The sequence below is a fragment of the Ceratotherium simum genome, chromosome 1 (assembly GCF_057802395.1).
Source record: "Ceratotherium simum simum isolate JZ-2026a chromosome 1, ASM5780239v1, whole genome shotgun sequence".
Classification (NCBI taxonomy): domain Eukaryota; kingdom Metazoa; phylum Chordata; class Mammalia; order Perissodactyla; family Rhinocerotidae; genus Ceratotherium; species Ceratotherium simum.
This window is the reverse complement of record NC_141900.1, coordinates 110,361,750-110,377,525: the sequence shown is the minus strand read 5'-3', so window position 1 is coordinate 110,377,525 and position 15,776 is coordinate 110,361,750. Positions and strand designations below refer to the sequence as shown.

Genomic DNA, 15,776 nt, shown 5'->3' with positions numbered 1-15,776 from the left:
GGTTCCTTGGCCGCACCGTCCACACTTCAAGCGCCCGCCAGCCCCGCGCGGTCGTGGACACCGCGTGTCACAGGGCGGTGGTAAACTGCCCAACCGAGCAGAGATGCTTCGGGCCTTTCCGTCGCAGGCCACGGGCATCTGCGGGAGGGATTATGCAGCCCCCGGGCCCCCAAGGACCCCTGAGAACCCCGGGGCGGACACCGCCGACCAAGACGAAGAGGCCAGAGCGCCAGGGGCGCGGGGGGGCGGGGCGCGGCCGGGCCTGTGGACGTCCGGGGGCGTGGCCGGGGGGCGAACGCACGTCGGGGGTGTGCCCTGGCGCATCGGGGGCGTGACCGGGGCGTGGCCGGCGGGCGGGCGCGCGTTGGGGGCGTGGCCGGCGGCGCTGTCCGGTGCTGAAGCCGCGGCGGCGCCGGGCGCGCAGGGAGGAGTCGCCGCCATGGACTGAGCGCCGCCCGCCCGCCCGCCCGCGGACATGGGGCCCCTGCTCGCGCTCCCGCTGCTGCTGCTGCTGCTGTTGCTGCCGCGCGGCCCGCCCGCCGCCCCCGCGCCCCGCGCCCGGCCGCTCCCGGGGCTTCTCGGTGAGTGGGGGGGGGCACAGGTCGGGGGGCGGGGGGAGGAAGCGTCTATGTGAATGAGGGGAACCGAGAGAGGGGGCGCCGGAGGGAATGAGGGGAACGGGGGGAGGGGCGCCTGAGTGAGTGAGGGCGGGGGAGGGCGCCTGAGAGAATGAGGAACGGGGAGGGGCGCCTGATGAATGAGAGGGGTGGGGAGGGGCGCGTGCATGGGGGCGGGCTACCTGAGTGAATGAGGGGAACGGGGACAGGGGACGCCTGAGTGAGGGGGCGGGGAGGGGACGCCTGAGTGAGGGGAACGGGGGGAGGGGCGCCTGAGTGAATGAGGGGGGCGGGGGCAGGGGGTGCCTGAGTGGGTGAGGGGAATGGGGGCGGAGGGACCGCCTGAGTGAATGAGGGGGCGGGGGGAGGGGCGCCTGAGAGAGTGACAGAGGAGGGGGAGGGGGGCTCACTAGAGGTGAGAGGGGGTTCACCGAATCCCCCCTCGGCCCGGGGCGCCTCCCTTTCTTCACCCGCGATGCTGAGCAGGACTCGCGCCCTGCCTCAGTTTCCTCCCTTAGTGGCCCCCCGTCCCCCCTTTCTCGGGGTCCCCTCCCCGCGAGGCCCCCTGCCTTGTCGCTCGGTGTTCCCAGATGCGCGGCCTCAGCCCCTCCCGCCTCGGCCGTGGGGATTGCCAGCGCCCTTGGCGACCGGCATGGGTGCGCCTCCTGCGTGTTCGTGCCGCGTGCGCTGCGGGCGGGGAGGCCACCCGCTTGGACAGGACCCGCCCGCGTGCCCTGGGGGGACTGAGAGGGGACACGCACAGCTGTGGGTCCTTCCCTCTCCCTCGGGCCTTGGCCCCTCGCGGCCCCGCGCGGATCCTCCCCTGCCTCAGCCGCCTACCTGCGTCTTCACCACGTGGACTCTTCTGCCAGCATCCTTATAATTGGACAGACATTTTCTTCTGACAGAAGTGGAAGGAAGAGGGTAGGGGAAGTGTTCCTGACAGGGATGAGCCCAGAGTTAGCTTTCTTCTGAGACGGCCTTGTAAATGTTAACCTAGGAAACATCTGTCCGCCAGGTACCTCTCTCCTCTCTAATCTTATTTGTTAAGGAGATTATTTGTTGGAAGCTTCAAGGCCAGGATTACTAAGTGTAATAGATTAGAACAATAGGTGTTAAAAGTGAGTGCAAATATAGATCCATGTTGGTGGAGAGGAGACTCAGCTTAGCCCCTCCTGTCCTGGGTTTGCCCTTCTGATCTCCAGTGGTGTTTCACCTTCCCAGTCCCAAACAGAAACTGCACGGAGAGGTATGTGGACAGTCTCCCCAGATTCCTGGGTAATGTGGGCCAGTTGCCCCAAATTTCTCCCTTGCTTTCTTTGTCTCCTCACACACTCCCTGGCCTGGTGGGCCACGTGGCACAGCCTGGCAGTTAGAGCAAGAGCTGGTGATTGGAAGGGATCACCTTGCTTGCTGGGGTGGAGTCCAGGGGTAGAGTGGTGAGTCCTGGGCTAAAATGGTGTGTTCTGTACCCCATATCCTGGGGTGCTGTTGTCAGAGTTACTGTGTGCCCTGAGGCCCACTCCACACACAGATCATCCTTGTTTGGTGAGCCCGCTTAGGGAGGCTTGGGGTCCTTGCTCACTCTGCCTTGACCTTCAGGACCTTGCTCCAAACCAGCTATGAAGGCTGAGCTGTGCACCAGTTCTCTTTTGCTGGGCTGTGCTCATTCCTTCGTCTCTCTTGAACTGGCCTATCACCTCATATGAGAGCTGTTTGCTTAGCTGGCCAGACACCACTTTCCACATACACATAGGTCAGGGAGAACTCAGGTCAGCTGGTCAGCCACTCTGTGTTCTAGAGAAGGCAGCTTCTATAGGATGAGCAGGAGGTTGGTCCTTGACTACTCTCTTTCCATTATAATTGCCAGTTTATAGCATTTTTATTTTGTTTTGTTTTTTGAGGAGGATTAGCCCTGAGCTAACATCTGTTGCCAATCTTTCTCTTTTTTTGCTGAGGAAGATTGGCCCTGGGCTAACATCCGTGCCCATCTTCCTCTACTTTATATGGGATGCCGCCACAGCATGGCTTGATAAGTGGTGCATAGGTCCTCGCCTGGGATCTGAACCTGCGAACTCCCGGCCGCCGAAGCGGAGCGCGGGAACTTAACCACCGCACGACCGGGCCCCCCCCAGTTTATAGCATTTTGCTGAAATCACAGAGAAAGGAAGGAGGAGGTGGCTGACGGATTGAGCTAAGGAAAACTCAAAGAAGGAAGTATACGAAGAGAAGAAAATCACTAAACTATCTTGAACAAAGCTGCCTGATGCAGCAATGGTATTTTGGCTACAAGCACAGTTGAATCATATCGTTGAAAAGATATGCCTTGTTCCCCTTTTGTTCCCTATGTGCCCTGAGGGAGCCTCCTGGACACAGTCTTTATGTGGGACAACATTAGGGGCCCAGACATCAATAGAACTGTCTCGAGGACTCCAGGTGATAGGTTTAACCTGCTACATTCCCCCTGTGATTGGAAGTTGTCTGGTGCTGTATCCAGATGTGAGATGTGTGCTCTTCCCATTTTGGGACCCAACCTGGGACAGCATGTAGCCTTGCCTACCTTAATAAGCTCCCTATATCCTTGTCCACCCAGCCTCGTATCCCTGCACCGTCCTCACCCAGAGTGCTGCTGCCATATCCTCAGAATTCACATAAGCAGTCTCCAGAAAGTACAAGCGGAACCATGGTCACCCATGAGGGGCATATGCTGCCATTTTTCTTTCTCAGCCATCTGGTTCTTGTTTGATAATGGTCACACCAACTACATTGTTCCAAATAATGATGCACAATGAAAGATGCACCTAGAGATCTTAGATCTGGCCTCAGCCACGTCTCTTGTAATCTACTTATTTAGCTCTTAACACAACCTCAGATTGAGGCGTACATAACACACACGTTTCCAGGAGATCTGAGTATTTGTTCTTTGCTTGCATCATCAAGTCGTAGCTTAGAATGAAGCATCAAATGTTACTAAGACCTAAGATCACTTCTTTCTGTACAGAATGCCTTGAGCTAGGGGCCTCTTCGCATTTAGGTGGTGAAAGAGCTCTTGATGAAACCCTGGGTCAACCAAACTGCCATATCTGAGTTTATTCTCATTGCTTTGAGCCACACTCCATGACACCATCTTATTTTCACAGTAGCCGTTGGCAGCATCCCAATGGCAGTGGATGTCCCCCCTCTCCCTCTTCGAGGGCACGCTTTCGCTGATCACTTGAGCTTCTTGCACCACCCATTCTGCCTTTGTCTTTCTGGTGCAAAGGCTCCCTTATGGCACGTAGTGTGCCATTATCTGTGACATTATTGTCAGAGGTGAATGGGGCAGGAATGTGGCATCCCCCTTCAGTGATATGATTCAAATTTTTGCTTATAGCCAAAGTACCATTACTGTGTCAGGCAGCATTGTCCATAACAGTTGAGCAGTTTTTTTCTCTTCATATACTTTCATCTTTGGATTTTTCTTTGCTCCTTCCTTCTGCCTTTCTCTGTAGTTTCAGGATGTCCTTTTGTTAGGTGCTCAGTGCTTTTTCCGTAAGTCTGATTTGAATCTAAGCCCTTTGAATTTAAGCCATTCTTAAGTTACAGGAAGGCCAGTTTGTAAACCTGCTCAGGCAGCCCCCGTGTTTATAAGGGCTGTCATATCAAAGACTTTCCTCCTTTTGCTAAAGAAATATGAATTTCACTTGCCAAAGGACAGAGTCAACCTTTCATGCAAATTTTGCTTGGAGAATCCAAAGTCAAACCTAACCAAGGTACCTGGCTTTGAAGACAACTGTTTGTTTCCACCCCGACCCCCTTCCCTTTCGCCCACACATATTTTTCATTCACATTAAGCCCCCACACGGAACTGGGAAGGAGAGAGCAGCCAGGAGCAGGAGTAGGCTTTGGGGACTAGATGGCGTGATTGTAAATTTTGAAATCAAAGCACCCTTTCTGCCTTAAAAGCACAAATCCATCTTTGCTTCTTAGGGTCCAGAGCCTTTGATTCTGTTGGTTGTGTGGTAATGAGCGGCCTGCGCCTCCCCCAGAGCCAGAGCCCTGATGCCTTCTCTCGGCTGTGAGCCCTTCTCTGCCTATTGTCTCCCCCCTCTTCTTCTCTGGCTCTTTCAGCCTCAGGTGCTGATGTCCCCGTGCAGAAGGATTGGGACGCATGGAAAACCCGGGGCTTCCGGGAAAGGCGGGTGCCAGACAATGGGCTCACCCATGAGACCAGATGCATTGGGTGGAATTGTGGCGTGGCTTTCTCTTGTGTCCAGAGATGGCAGTTAAATGTGGCAGACTTGGGAGGAATGTGCGGGGAATAAAAGAGGTTTTTAGATGGCTTCCTCTCTGTGCTAAGCTTAGCTGTGCGTCTCAGCTGTTTTTGCACCTGGTTACCAAGATTGTCATCAGTGGTGCCCACTGAGCAGGTATAGGGGGTGTGCTAAATTTGTAGTTGTCTGCTTTCTACTTTCCTCCGTGATGATGTTGGGCCCGTCGCAGCACATGAGCCAGGAATTTTTATACACCATGAAATGTGCAGACTGGTTGGGTCCCTGGATTCTGTGAAGATGGGCAGTAGCAGCACAGTGAATCTGCAGCTCAGGCTGAGATATGACTCAAAGCTCTTCACCCCAGGGCATATGTTTTGATGAACTCTGTAGCAATGATTGATTCTTTTACGTGATAATAATTTCTGCATTCTGGGTTTATTTTGTTCTAGTTTTTACATGCTGTATTACCTGATTTGTGAATGCAGTTATTCACCCAATTTTCTTTGGGTTTTTCAAAGTTAGGAATATGAGGTGAGGAAGAGGGGTGAAGTACGAAGGAGAGATGGGGTCAGCTGAGCCGTCATTATACATGGTCTTATTAAGAAAGGTTTCCATTACCGTGACCTCTTAGAGTCTTACCTTAGAATTTCAAAATTCCTTATGAAAAAGTATTTATAACTAAATGTGGCCCAAACTTAAAATAACCCTCTTGCTTTGGGTGGCAGATATTTAAGATATGCCTGGGTATGTGCAAATATTGCTAGTTTAAGGATTCTTTATGCGTAGATAGGTGGAAAAGAGCTTAAGAAATGGGCAGAAAGGGTTTTCATCCAGATGTATCCTGGTAGATGTGGGCCCAGTGAGGCTCAGTTAACTAAGAACCTATCTTATCTCTTCTGACAAGATGTTCCATTTCCCAAGAAAGCAAACAGCTGAATTCATAGCAGATAACCCTCTGCTCCACATAAAAGCACCTGGCAGCTGTTTTCACATTAGTCTAAATTGTCCTTCATAAATGTAGACCCAGCTGGACTTATTTTTTTAATTTTGGTTGATAGGAGGCCAGAAACCCAAGAAGCAGAAAATAGTCAATGCACTTTTCTACTGCCTGGAAACAGAATGGAAACCTACTTTGTTGAAGGAAGAAGGAAATTTTTTCTTATAATTTGTGCTATCTCTAACAATTCTGCCACAATCACTATTTCAATATCTAGGGCAGGAAGTGAAGAGGGGTGCGGTTCTCCTGGAAACACTTGTTCACATATTAAGTAACTTTTTTGTTTGTTAGTCGGCGTCTGCACTGATAAGTGGGTGACTCCCACATTAGTGTAAGGAAGTGGACTTTGGACTAGAGGCACTGATGTTCAAAATATCCAGGGTTGATCTGTTTTTAAAATGGCTTCTGTGTGTATGATGTGAAGAAATAAGGAAGCCTTCAGGGTTTTGTGATGATCAATTGGTGTTAACTCTCCCGTATAGAGGTAGATAAGAGGGCATTTTAGTTATTTTTGTTTTTATCTGTTCCCTCCAGTAGTATCGACTTGGTTTAGAAATGCAGAGACACTCTCTCTTAGCATGTGTGACTAGTGATGATTTCCATTAGGGTGGTTCAAGGGCATGGCAGGCGGGAGGGGATGGCTGAGCTAATAGTTGTGAAACAGATCATGGGGCTTTCTCTTTTTAATTTAATTAAAAATTATCATGCAGTGAAATTGATGTTTTCTTTTGGTATACCGTTCTATGTATAGATTCCAGGGACAGGTGATAGAACAGTTCCATCACCCCAACACTGCCTGGTGTTCTCCCTTTGTAGTGACAGCCTACCCCGTCCCCTGAACTTCTAGCAACCCCTGGAACTCTCTACGTGTGGTTACGTGTACTCCCCAGAATAACCTTGATAGGTGAGCATTTCTATCTCCATTTTACAGATTGGAAGACTGAGGCTTGGAGTGGCTAAGAAGCATATTGTAGGACACCCAGTGCTAGGATTGGGACCTAAGTCTCTGGCCTTCAGAGTGTCCTTTCTTTTCCAGTGAGTGATCCCAGGATGGGGCGGGGATAGCTCTGTATGATGCAGGTCCTAGCAGAAGGATTCTGTGTGTTGTTAGAACATGTCCCCCCAACTCCACAAGAACAGGGATGTCTGCCTCTTACTATTGTAGGGGCAGAGGTGGTTTTCACTTGTCAAACTACCTTTCTTTAAGGAGCTTCAGAACCTCTAGGCTTGTTAGGCCTGTTCCAAGAGAATTTGAAAATGCTCTTCAGCCCTGGAGGGGCCAAATTTTGATTTTCAAATCAAACTTTGATTTTCTGAGTTGGGTTTTGTTTTGGGTGTCAGGTTCAATTACAGACGGTCTCAGACTTATGATAGTTCTTAAGTTAACTTATGTTTCAACTTTGCAATGGTGTGAAAGCAATATGCACTCAGTAGAAACTGTACTTTGAATTTTTACTTATTTTTTTTTGCTGAGGAAGATTCACCCTAAGCTAACATCTCTTGCCAGTCTTCCTCTTTTTTTTTTGCTTGAGGAATATTAGCCCTTAGCTAACATCTGTGCCAGTCTTCCTCTATTTTGTATGTGGGTCACTGCCACAGCATGGCTGACGAGTGGTGTAGGTCTGCACCTGGGATCTGAACCCACAAACCTGGGCTGCCAAAGTGGAGCGTGCCCAACTTAACTACTATGCCATGGGGCTGGCACTTGAATTTTGAATTTTGATCTTTTCCTGGGCTAGCAATATGCATGTGGTAAGATACTCTCCTGTGATGCTGAAAAGCGGCTGCGAGCCGCAGCTCCCAGTCAGCCGCACAATCATGAGGGTAAACAACCAATACACTTACAACCATTCCACACCCATACGACCATTCCGCTTTTCACTTTCAGTACAGTATTCAATAAATTACATGAGATATTCAATACTTTATTATAAAATAGGCTTTGTGTTAGATGATTTCGCCCAACTATAGGCTAGTGTAAGTGTTCTGAGCACATTTAAGGTAGGCTAGGCTATGATGTTCGGTAGGTTAGGTGTATTTTAAATGCATTTTCCACTTTCGAAATTTTGAACTTACGATGGCTTTATCGGGACATAATCTTGTAAGTCGAGGGAGATGTGTACTTGGTTTGCCTCTCTAAGGGAATTTTGATGTTTGGAAATGGATGACTTGTTTTTGAACTCCTTTAGCCTTCCCATGATGGCAGGAATGCAAGTACCACCATAGAATTCACTGCTTGATGTGTCCATAAACGCTCTGTTGGGGATGCCTCTGTGCTTCTGTCAGATTTTTTAAAATGTGGCAATTGAAACACCAAAGAAGCTAGCTCTCATTTCAGACTTGTTTCAACAAAAAGTCCACTTCAGAGTAAAGGATAAAGGAGAGATTACTTTCATAAGGAAATTTTAAGAGTAGCTTCCATCTAAGGTTGTTATTTAGAGTGGCAAACAGGCAAAGAGATGGCTTGTTTTAGTCACTCAGTGTTCTTTTCTGAGGTGTGTGGTAGTTAAAAGAATTAAACTTTCCATCATATGACGTATGCAGTCTGTGTCACCGCATGGTTCTAAAAGCCCGTTTTGGCTTCTGATGCAATGTCCTACATACAGTACAAAGGATGTGTTTGGAAATGGTTTGTTTGGTGGAACGAATTTTCAGAAGAAAGGCTGACCTGGTTTCCAAAGGGAAAAGGACTTTATATTAATGGTGCAAGTTAATTCTAACTCCAGCAGCAAAATGCAGTCAACGTGTAAATGGATGGAGCAGCCAATAAAATTGGCCATGGGAGGCTGATGCTTTTTCCATTTGAGGCTGTGGCTTTAATCCAGCTCAAAGCAGTAATTAACCTGTGGTACAGCTTGAAGCCAATTCAGCGATGTGTATATTCTCTGAAATAGCCAGTATTTTAATGGCATCAGACGAGGCATACCAGTGAAAGCAGAATTTCTCAGTGGTGGGCAGGGAATGGGAATCTGGATCCATGAGTTCCCGTCCACTAGCCTTGTCACCTCAAATCATCTTCTGTCCTGCAAAGGCACGTCTGCTTTTACCAAAAAATACTTCTGGAGTTCTTGAATCTCTTTCTCTGCTTTTGCCTGAAAATAGGCTGAGGTTAAGATCATCAGTCTTCCAACGGATTTAAGTGTTATATGAGTGGAACACAGATGTGATTACAAGCCCCTGTGGGAGTACCAGGGTCAGCTCCGAGGGATTGGCGCCCATCCTTGCGACTGAGCCTTCTGGCAGCCTTGTTCCTGCTTCACCGGGGTATTCCAATCCTTGATTCCATGAAATAGTCAACACAGAATGAAAAGAGAGTTCTAAAAGATTCAGAAACTTCAGATGATTTCTGCAAATATGGTGGGAAATGAGTGGATGTGGGTCCAAAACACAAATTGAATGACAGAAGATATCCTTTCAGTGCAGCATCTTGACTCATTGAGAGGTTGCTTTATCTTTCCAATCTGGTCATCTTGATGGTTTGTACTTATAGTCACATTAGAAGCCAAGAGAAATGAAGGGACTTCACCTATAACCTCTCTGAATTTATATCATGATCAAAGTACCAAATTCTTTGTGTTTTTGAGAGGATTACATGAGATAGTGGGAGAGTCTTTGCTAATGGCAGTCCTACTTATTATTCCTGGAAGCTCCAGGTTCTTCCAGTTAATGTTGGAGGCTGGTGACCAAACAGGGTGAAATATTGTTGTTATTGAACATATTACTTTGAGTGAGTCCAAGTCTAAGCTGAATTGACTATTGAGATTTTTGCAAAAGCATTACTATTACATTTTAAATAGTAATATCACAGGTTTTTTTGGGGGGTGAGGAAGATTTGTTCTGAGCTAACATCTGTTGCCAATCTTCCTCTTCTTTTGCTTGAGGAAGATTAGCCCTGAGCTTATATCTGTGCCAGTCTTCCTCTATTTTGTATGTGGGTCGCTGCTACAGCATGGTTTGACGAGTGGTGTAGGTCTGTACCCCAGATCTGAACCTGCAAACCTGGGCTGCCGAAGTGGAGCATGCTGGACTTAACCACTATGCCATGGGGCCAGCCCCACATAGATTTTTTAATAAGCATATTTAAAAAATAGTCACACTCAGCTAGCATGCAGGCCTGATTATATTGTAATAATGAGAATAATTAATGGTGATAATACTATTTGGAATTTATTTCACATCATCACTTCAAAGAGCTTAAAGCCCTTGAATTAAAGAAATAGGCCTTAAATAAGCATTATACAAATTTCTTACATGTTTGAGTGGAAAGTGTAATAAAAAGAGATAGTACATACTCTTTTAGATACACTAAACACTTTCTTTTAAAATATCATGTGATATTTGATAAATGCAAAAATCAGAGCACTTTTTTTTAGTATATTTGACATGTCTAGGTTGTACTAAGTGTCTGGATTTTTGTCTTGTCACCAAGGCATGAGAAATATTTGATGATAGAGACCGAAGGACTCAAATACTTTTGTAGAAGCATTGGGCAGGGGGGTCACACACAACACTGGCCACTCTTGGGAACCAACTGTGCTAAGTGTGTCTGCCTTCTGCAGCCTAACACAAAATACAGCAGACCTCACTGCGAGGGCACAACACAAATAGCATCATCCACACCCTAAGCCCTACACCCTTCTATTCAAGTAGAGTGAGGAAAAGGCTCTCCACTCCCCAAGCAGGGCTCCCAAGTCCACCACTTTCTGTGCTGCTCATCTGGGGACTCGGGGGTATGAGAACACCTGCGTGCCCTGCCACCAGGTTCTTTCAGAAAAGACGGCAGTGGTGGTGATGGTAGCGTCAGGGTGGGTGGGGTTTCACTGCTCTCTTAGGGTCAGACTGACTCAGCATCTCTCCCTATGAGCCCTGGGCTCAGACTTTCTGATTTGGGGCTCTGGGCGCCTCATGGTGCCTGGGCCTGACAGGACCAAGAGCCCCTCTGCAGGGAGGGGGCCCCTAACCTCCAGGCCCCGCCTGGTTGGTGTCCTGCGGTCACTACAGTCTTCCCGTTCCTGCTTGTCCATGTGGCTCTGTGGGCCACTCTCTCTGCTCTCCCAAAGCGAGCTTGATGACTCTGTGGCCAGTTGCCTGCCTTCTGAACTCCAATTTTAGGGAGTGATTCTTGTCGCCCAGTGTTTGGCTGGCCTGTGGGAATGGAGGGTGAGAGAAAGGCAGCCAGGTGGTTCAGGTCTGTTAAGAGTCCTGTGTGCTCTTTGACCTGCTTGGGCTGTGTCAGATTCCTAAGGGGAGATGATCTGTTGGGTTCTGGATTGATGCCTGGATTCCTGTTGTTTGCTCCCCATGGTTCACCCATTTCTTCCAGCAACCTTTCAGAGAAAGATAGATAAGGATAAGTGCTTCCTTGGTCTTCTCCTGGTTTTCCTCAGGTTCCTTGGGTTCTGTGGACCCCTGGACTATTTGTGGGGAGGTGGGGAGGGTTAGGAGCTGAGCCATGTGTGCTTTCCACCTTGCCTCGACTCTTTTTCTCTCTCAAACACCAGCTTTTATGTCTGTGTATCAGGATCGGCATGTTCCTTGTTCTCTTGCTGTTGGTGAACTTGTGTGGCTCCTGTCCTCAGCACATCACTCCCCAGAGAAAACCTGGCAGAGACGTCTGTGGGGAGGGGTAGGCAGAGGTGCCAGTGGGATGTTGTGGCAGACGGGTGGTGGGGATCCCCACGTGAAGCCCTTGTGCTGCGAGAGGCACTCTCTGGGGCTTACCCAGTAAGGACCCCATGTTCTCAGCCCCTAATATCTATTTCACACCTGTGGCCTGGAATATGCTCTAAAAAAAGGCTTTGTGGCAGAGTTGATTTGGAATAGAGAAACTGTAATGTCAGAAACAAAACTGTACAGGGAGTTTCATTTCTTGTAGAATCAGGTGTGGGCTGAAATTCCTCTTCTGGCAGGAGCCTGGCAGGGTCCCTGTGCAGGGAGGCCCAGCACCCAGGCTGCGCCCAGCCTGCTGGCTACTGCGTGTGCTCACTGAGCACACTAGGCTTTGGGTCTCCTGTTAGCTTTTGTCTTGTTTGGGGCAAGAAGCAAGCACTTCAAGAGGGGTCATCAAGTGCGGATATTGAAAACCCAGAGAATGCTCTTTTACGTGACTTTTTCTTTGCTGGGAGTTTAAGCAGAAGGAAGCATTTTGACCACTTGAATAAAGAAACCTTTTTTAAATGGGAAAATTATTTTTCAGAGTAAAGAGTAGTTTAATCTCCTAAGAAGCGAGATCGACTTATTTTCTAATTTCTATGACAGTTTCTAATAGTTGTCTATTCTTAACATACGTATAATGAACTTAGATTTTAACTTACCCTCGTTGTAGAGGTTGTGGGTGCATACATGCAGATCACATAACTAGAACTGTGTAGATTACATTGCTGGTATGCTGAAAACCATTTTAGGGAATTCATATGGCAATCACATGTCTAAGAGAATGGACCAATGCATTATCAAAAGAACAGTCTGAGAATGAATAATTTGTTAGTAAAAAAATATGATAAATGTGTAAGGGACAAAAAGAGTATCAGTCTTTAGCAATGAGATTCTCTTTGGTTACATCTATTCTGTCTCTTTGGGAAGTAAGATGTAGTTCTCAAAGATCATCTTGATTTAGTGCTATTCTGAGAAGATAAAAATGTGCAATCAAGCTGAAAATTTGGATATTTATGTAGATATGCCTGTTCTTATTCTCCATAGGTTTTGAGGGAGTGAAAAACAGATGTCAAACCCATTTTAGGACACTATCAGTATATTCATTAAGAAGTCTATTAGTGATGTTAAGAAGTGATATGTTTGGTCTAAATCGATACTGTTGAAGAATATATAGCATTTGTTTAATGATTAAATGTTTTTCTTAGGAACTCTGAAAGAACATCAGATATCGAGTGTAAATTTAAAGTGAAGCACTGTGGAAAAAAGAATGTTCCAGACTGTTACATAAAATAACATGTCTCACAAAGATTATAGATTAAACGAGGACTAACTCCAAAATCAAAGCTTCATTTTGAAAGATTCTACACAGGTGTGGGAATATTGTTACCGTGTTCCAAATGTTGTAATAGTTCCTCCAGAATATCAAAAGATGCTGCTTTGCTATGTAAAAATAAATGAATAAAGGAGGAAGAATATACCCTCTGAAGAAAAGGTGGAGGGTTCTTTTAACTTGCAGCCTGGAGGAGAAGGGGATGATCAGTTCCTTTATGTAATCCAGTGGTTTTCAACTGGGGTCTCGACTGTCTGGGAATGTTTTTGGTTGTCCCAACTGGGGTGGTGGTGTGCTACTGGGACCTAGAGAGTGGAGCATTCCTGGATGCTGCTGAACGTCCTACAGTGCACAGGACGCCCCCATCACAGAGAGCGATCCACAAAGAATCAGCTGGAACGTCAGCCAGACCAAGCCTGAGAAGCCTGATAATAGGTGGAGAGTCCTGGGAGGAAGCTGCTAGCCATGTGCTCACATGTGGGAGAGGAAGAGATCAGCTAAAATTGTGGCAGAACAAACAATAATAGAAAGAAATCTTGCCCTCCAAGCCCTCCTCCAATTCTAGCTGGAGTGACCACTGCAAACAAGATCTGATCCTACCACTGTTCTGCTTGAAGCCTCCCCAAACCTCATGGACGAGGCACAGGCTGCCTCACACCTTACCGCATTCACGTGCCCTCCTTTCTAGCTCTCACCGGTGGGGTCCACAGTTTGATGGCATACCCCAATAGAAATGTACATTTATTTATCAGTTATATATATAAATGTACTTATTTACTAATTATGTATATGCTCTACTAAACTAATGATTATTATAAAACAGATTAAAAAATAAGTTTAAAAGATGAGAAATTAAACATTACCAATGATTAAAATATTATTGTTGAAGGTACAGTACAAAAACTTTCTTGTACTCACTAAAATTATTAAGTGTTTCAGATGCTTGGTTTTTAAATGTCTTTTTAATTTCAATGGCTTCAAGCTTCATTATCTACTGTCTCTAGGCACAATATGCAGTTTAGAACAGTGTCCACCATTAATGATAACGTAAATCCATATTTGAAAAAATCTGAAGGATGATTTTTAATCTTTTTGGCTGCCTTCTTGTTGGGTCTAATTCAATTGCCATGCCTTTGACCTCAGAATGTGTCTGAAGAAGAGCTCTCGCTAGGAGAAGTATCAGCTTACCCACGTTTTCTGTGTTTGTGTCATCATTAACAATCCATGATTTCTTTGCAAGAATCCCGTCAAATCTCTGGTTCATATTGTGTTAGTTAAAATGGGTCATCTAGTCCATAAATGACATTCCTAGGTACATGTGAGCCATAGTGCATCCTGAGAACCAGTGGAGGGTTGTCTACCCTTCCTATCAGAACTCATGGGGCCGTTTGCCATGGGCCTAATGAGGCTGCAGAGTGAACCCGTATATCAAAAACGCTTAGTTTTAACTTGGTGTAAAGGTGGGCACATCTCAAAATATTCAGTCAGTAATTTCTGCTGAATAAACCAGTTATAGACTTTCAGAGCTGGAAAAGATTCCCTGGTCCAGTTTTATCAATTTATAAAAAACTCCTAAGTAAGCAGATTCAGACCTAGGGATGTCGAGATCACGAAGCCTCCCAGACCGACCCAAACAGAGAACCTGAGAAGGGATGTGGGGGTCTCTTGGTCTGCAAGTCTTCAAGGAGAGAATAAACATAGCCATGAAGAGTGTGGGCGAGCACTTGCTGGAAGGCAGGAGGCTGCCCAGTTTCTAGCCTAGTTATTCTTCCAGAATCCCTTCTGGTTTAGGATTGGACTTTTTATTTTCAAAAGTGATAACTGAAGAATGACTATTTTTTACAAATAACAATCTTATTTTGAAAATTTCTTGGCTGTATCTGAGCATCTATTCTGGCCTCATCAGCACCCAAAGTTGATGTTTTCTGCATTTATAGGAAGCAGATTCCCTTTCTCATCCCACACCGGATTTCTCTGGTGTTTGATATAAAATATGAGTGAAATACAAGGGAATATTGATTATCAGGTGAGGCATCTGTACCAGGAACAGTCATTAATTCCTATCAAGTATTTATAAAAGTAAGATGAAGGAAGGGAATACATTTCTACACTACAAGCATCAGATTTTCTTGCTACTATTCATCATGCATCACTCTAACCTCCAGAACAACCCTTTAAAATTTAGATTCTCATTCTAAGAACATTTCAAATGAGTTAAGGACTATTCTTCAGCTTAGAAAATGTCAGGGTGTGAGATTTATTTATTCAGTTGGAATAAAATGTAAATTATTCAGAAAATGTCAACTCATCTTTGCAAGCTTACTATACTGGCAGTTATCATATATATGTGATATACAGCTGAATGACATATATCATGCTCTCATCTTCATTTAGAAACTACTGTTTCTATATCAGCTTAATCACTTTCTGCTGACGAACAAAATCTAAAGCCTTTTTAACACCAAAGATCCCAGGTAGTGTTCTGTGTCCCACAGTGGTGGACTGACATGTTTGCCTAATGCTCCTAATGAGAACACGAGAGAATCTGGACAAAACGTAGGAAATATAAGAAGGATCATGGGCCGGCGCCATGGCTTAGCGGTTAAGTGCGTGCGCTCCACCGCTGGCGGCCCGGGTTCGGATCCCAGGCTCGCGCCAACGCACCGCTTCTCCAGCCACGCTGAGGCCGCGTCCCACATGCAGCAACTAGAAGGATGTGCAGCTATGACGTACAACTATCTACTGGGGCTTTGGGGGAAAAAAATAAATAAATTAATTAATTAAAAAAAATAAGGATCAGAGTGAAGAGTCAGGAGGTGGAGACTCTGGAGAGGAAGAAGCAGAGTGTCAGCCAGTTCTGGGGAGGGGCTGCAAGGGTTCCCTCCCGGGCAGGGGTCCATGGAGTGCCTCCAAGTGGCGATTTG

General features: G+C 46.5%; 1 protein-coding gene across 2 annotated transcripts in view; it reads left to right on the top strand.

Moving 5' to 3' along the window:
• The first annotated feature begins 454 nt into the window (after positions 1-454).
• The window catches only part of PTPRN2 (protein tyrosine phosphatase receptor type N2), a 915,358-nt gene continuing 900,036 nt past the window's right edge, over positions 455-15,776 (top strand). For both annotated transcript variants that reach the window (XM_087433803.1, XM_087433800.1), the window contains exon 1: positions 455-581. In XM_087433803.1, coding sequence (XP_087289929.1) covers positions 476-581 — 106 coding nt within the window. In that variant the 5' untranslated portion in view covers positions 455-475. The remainder of the gene's footprint in view (positions 582-15,776) is intronic.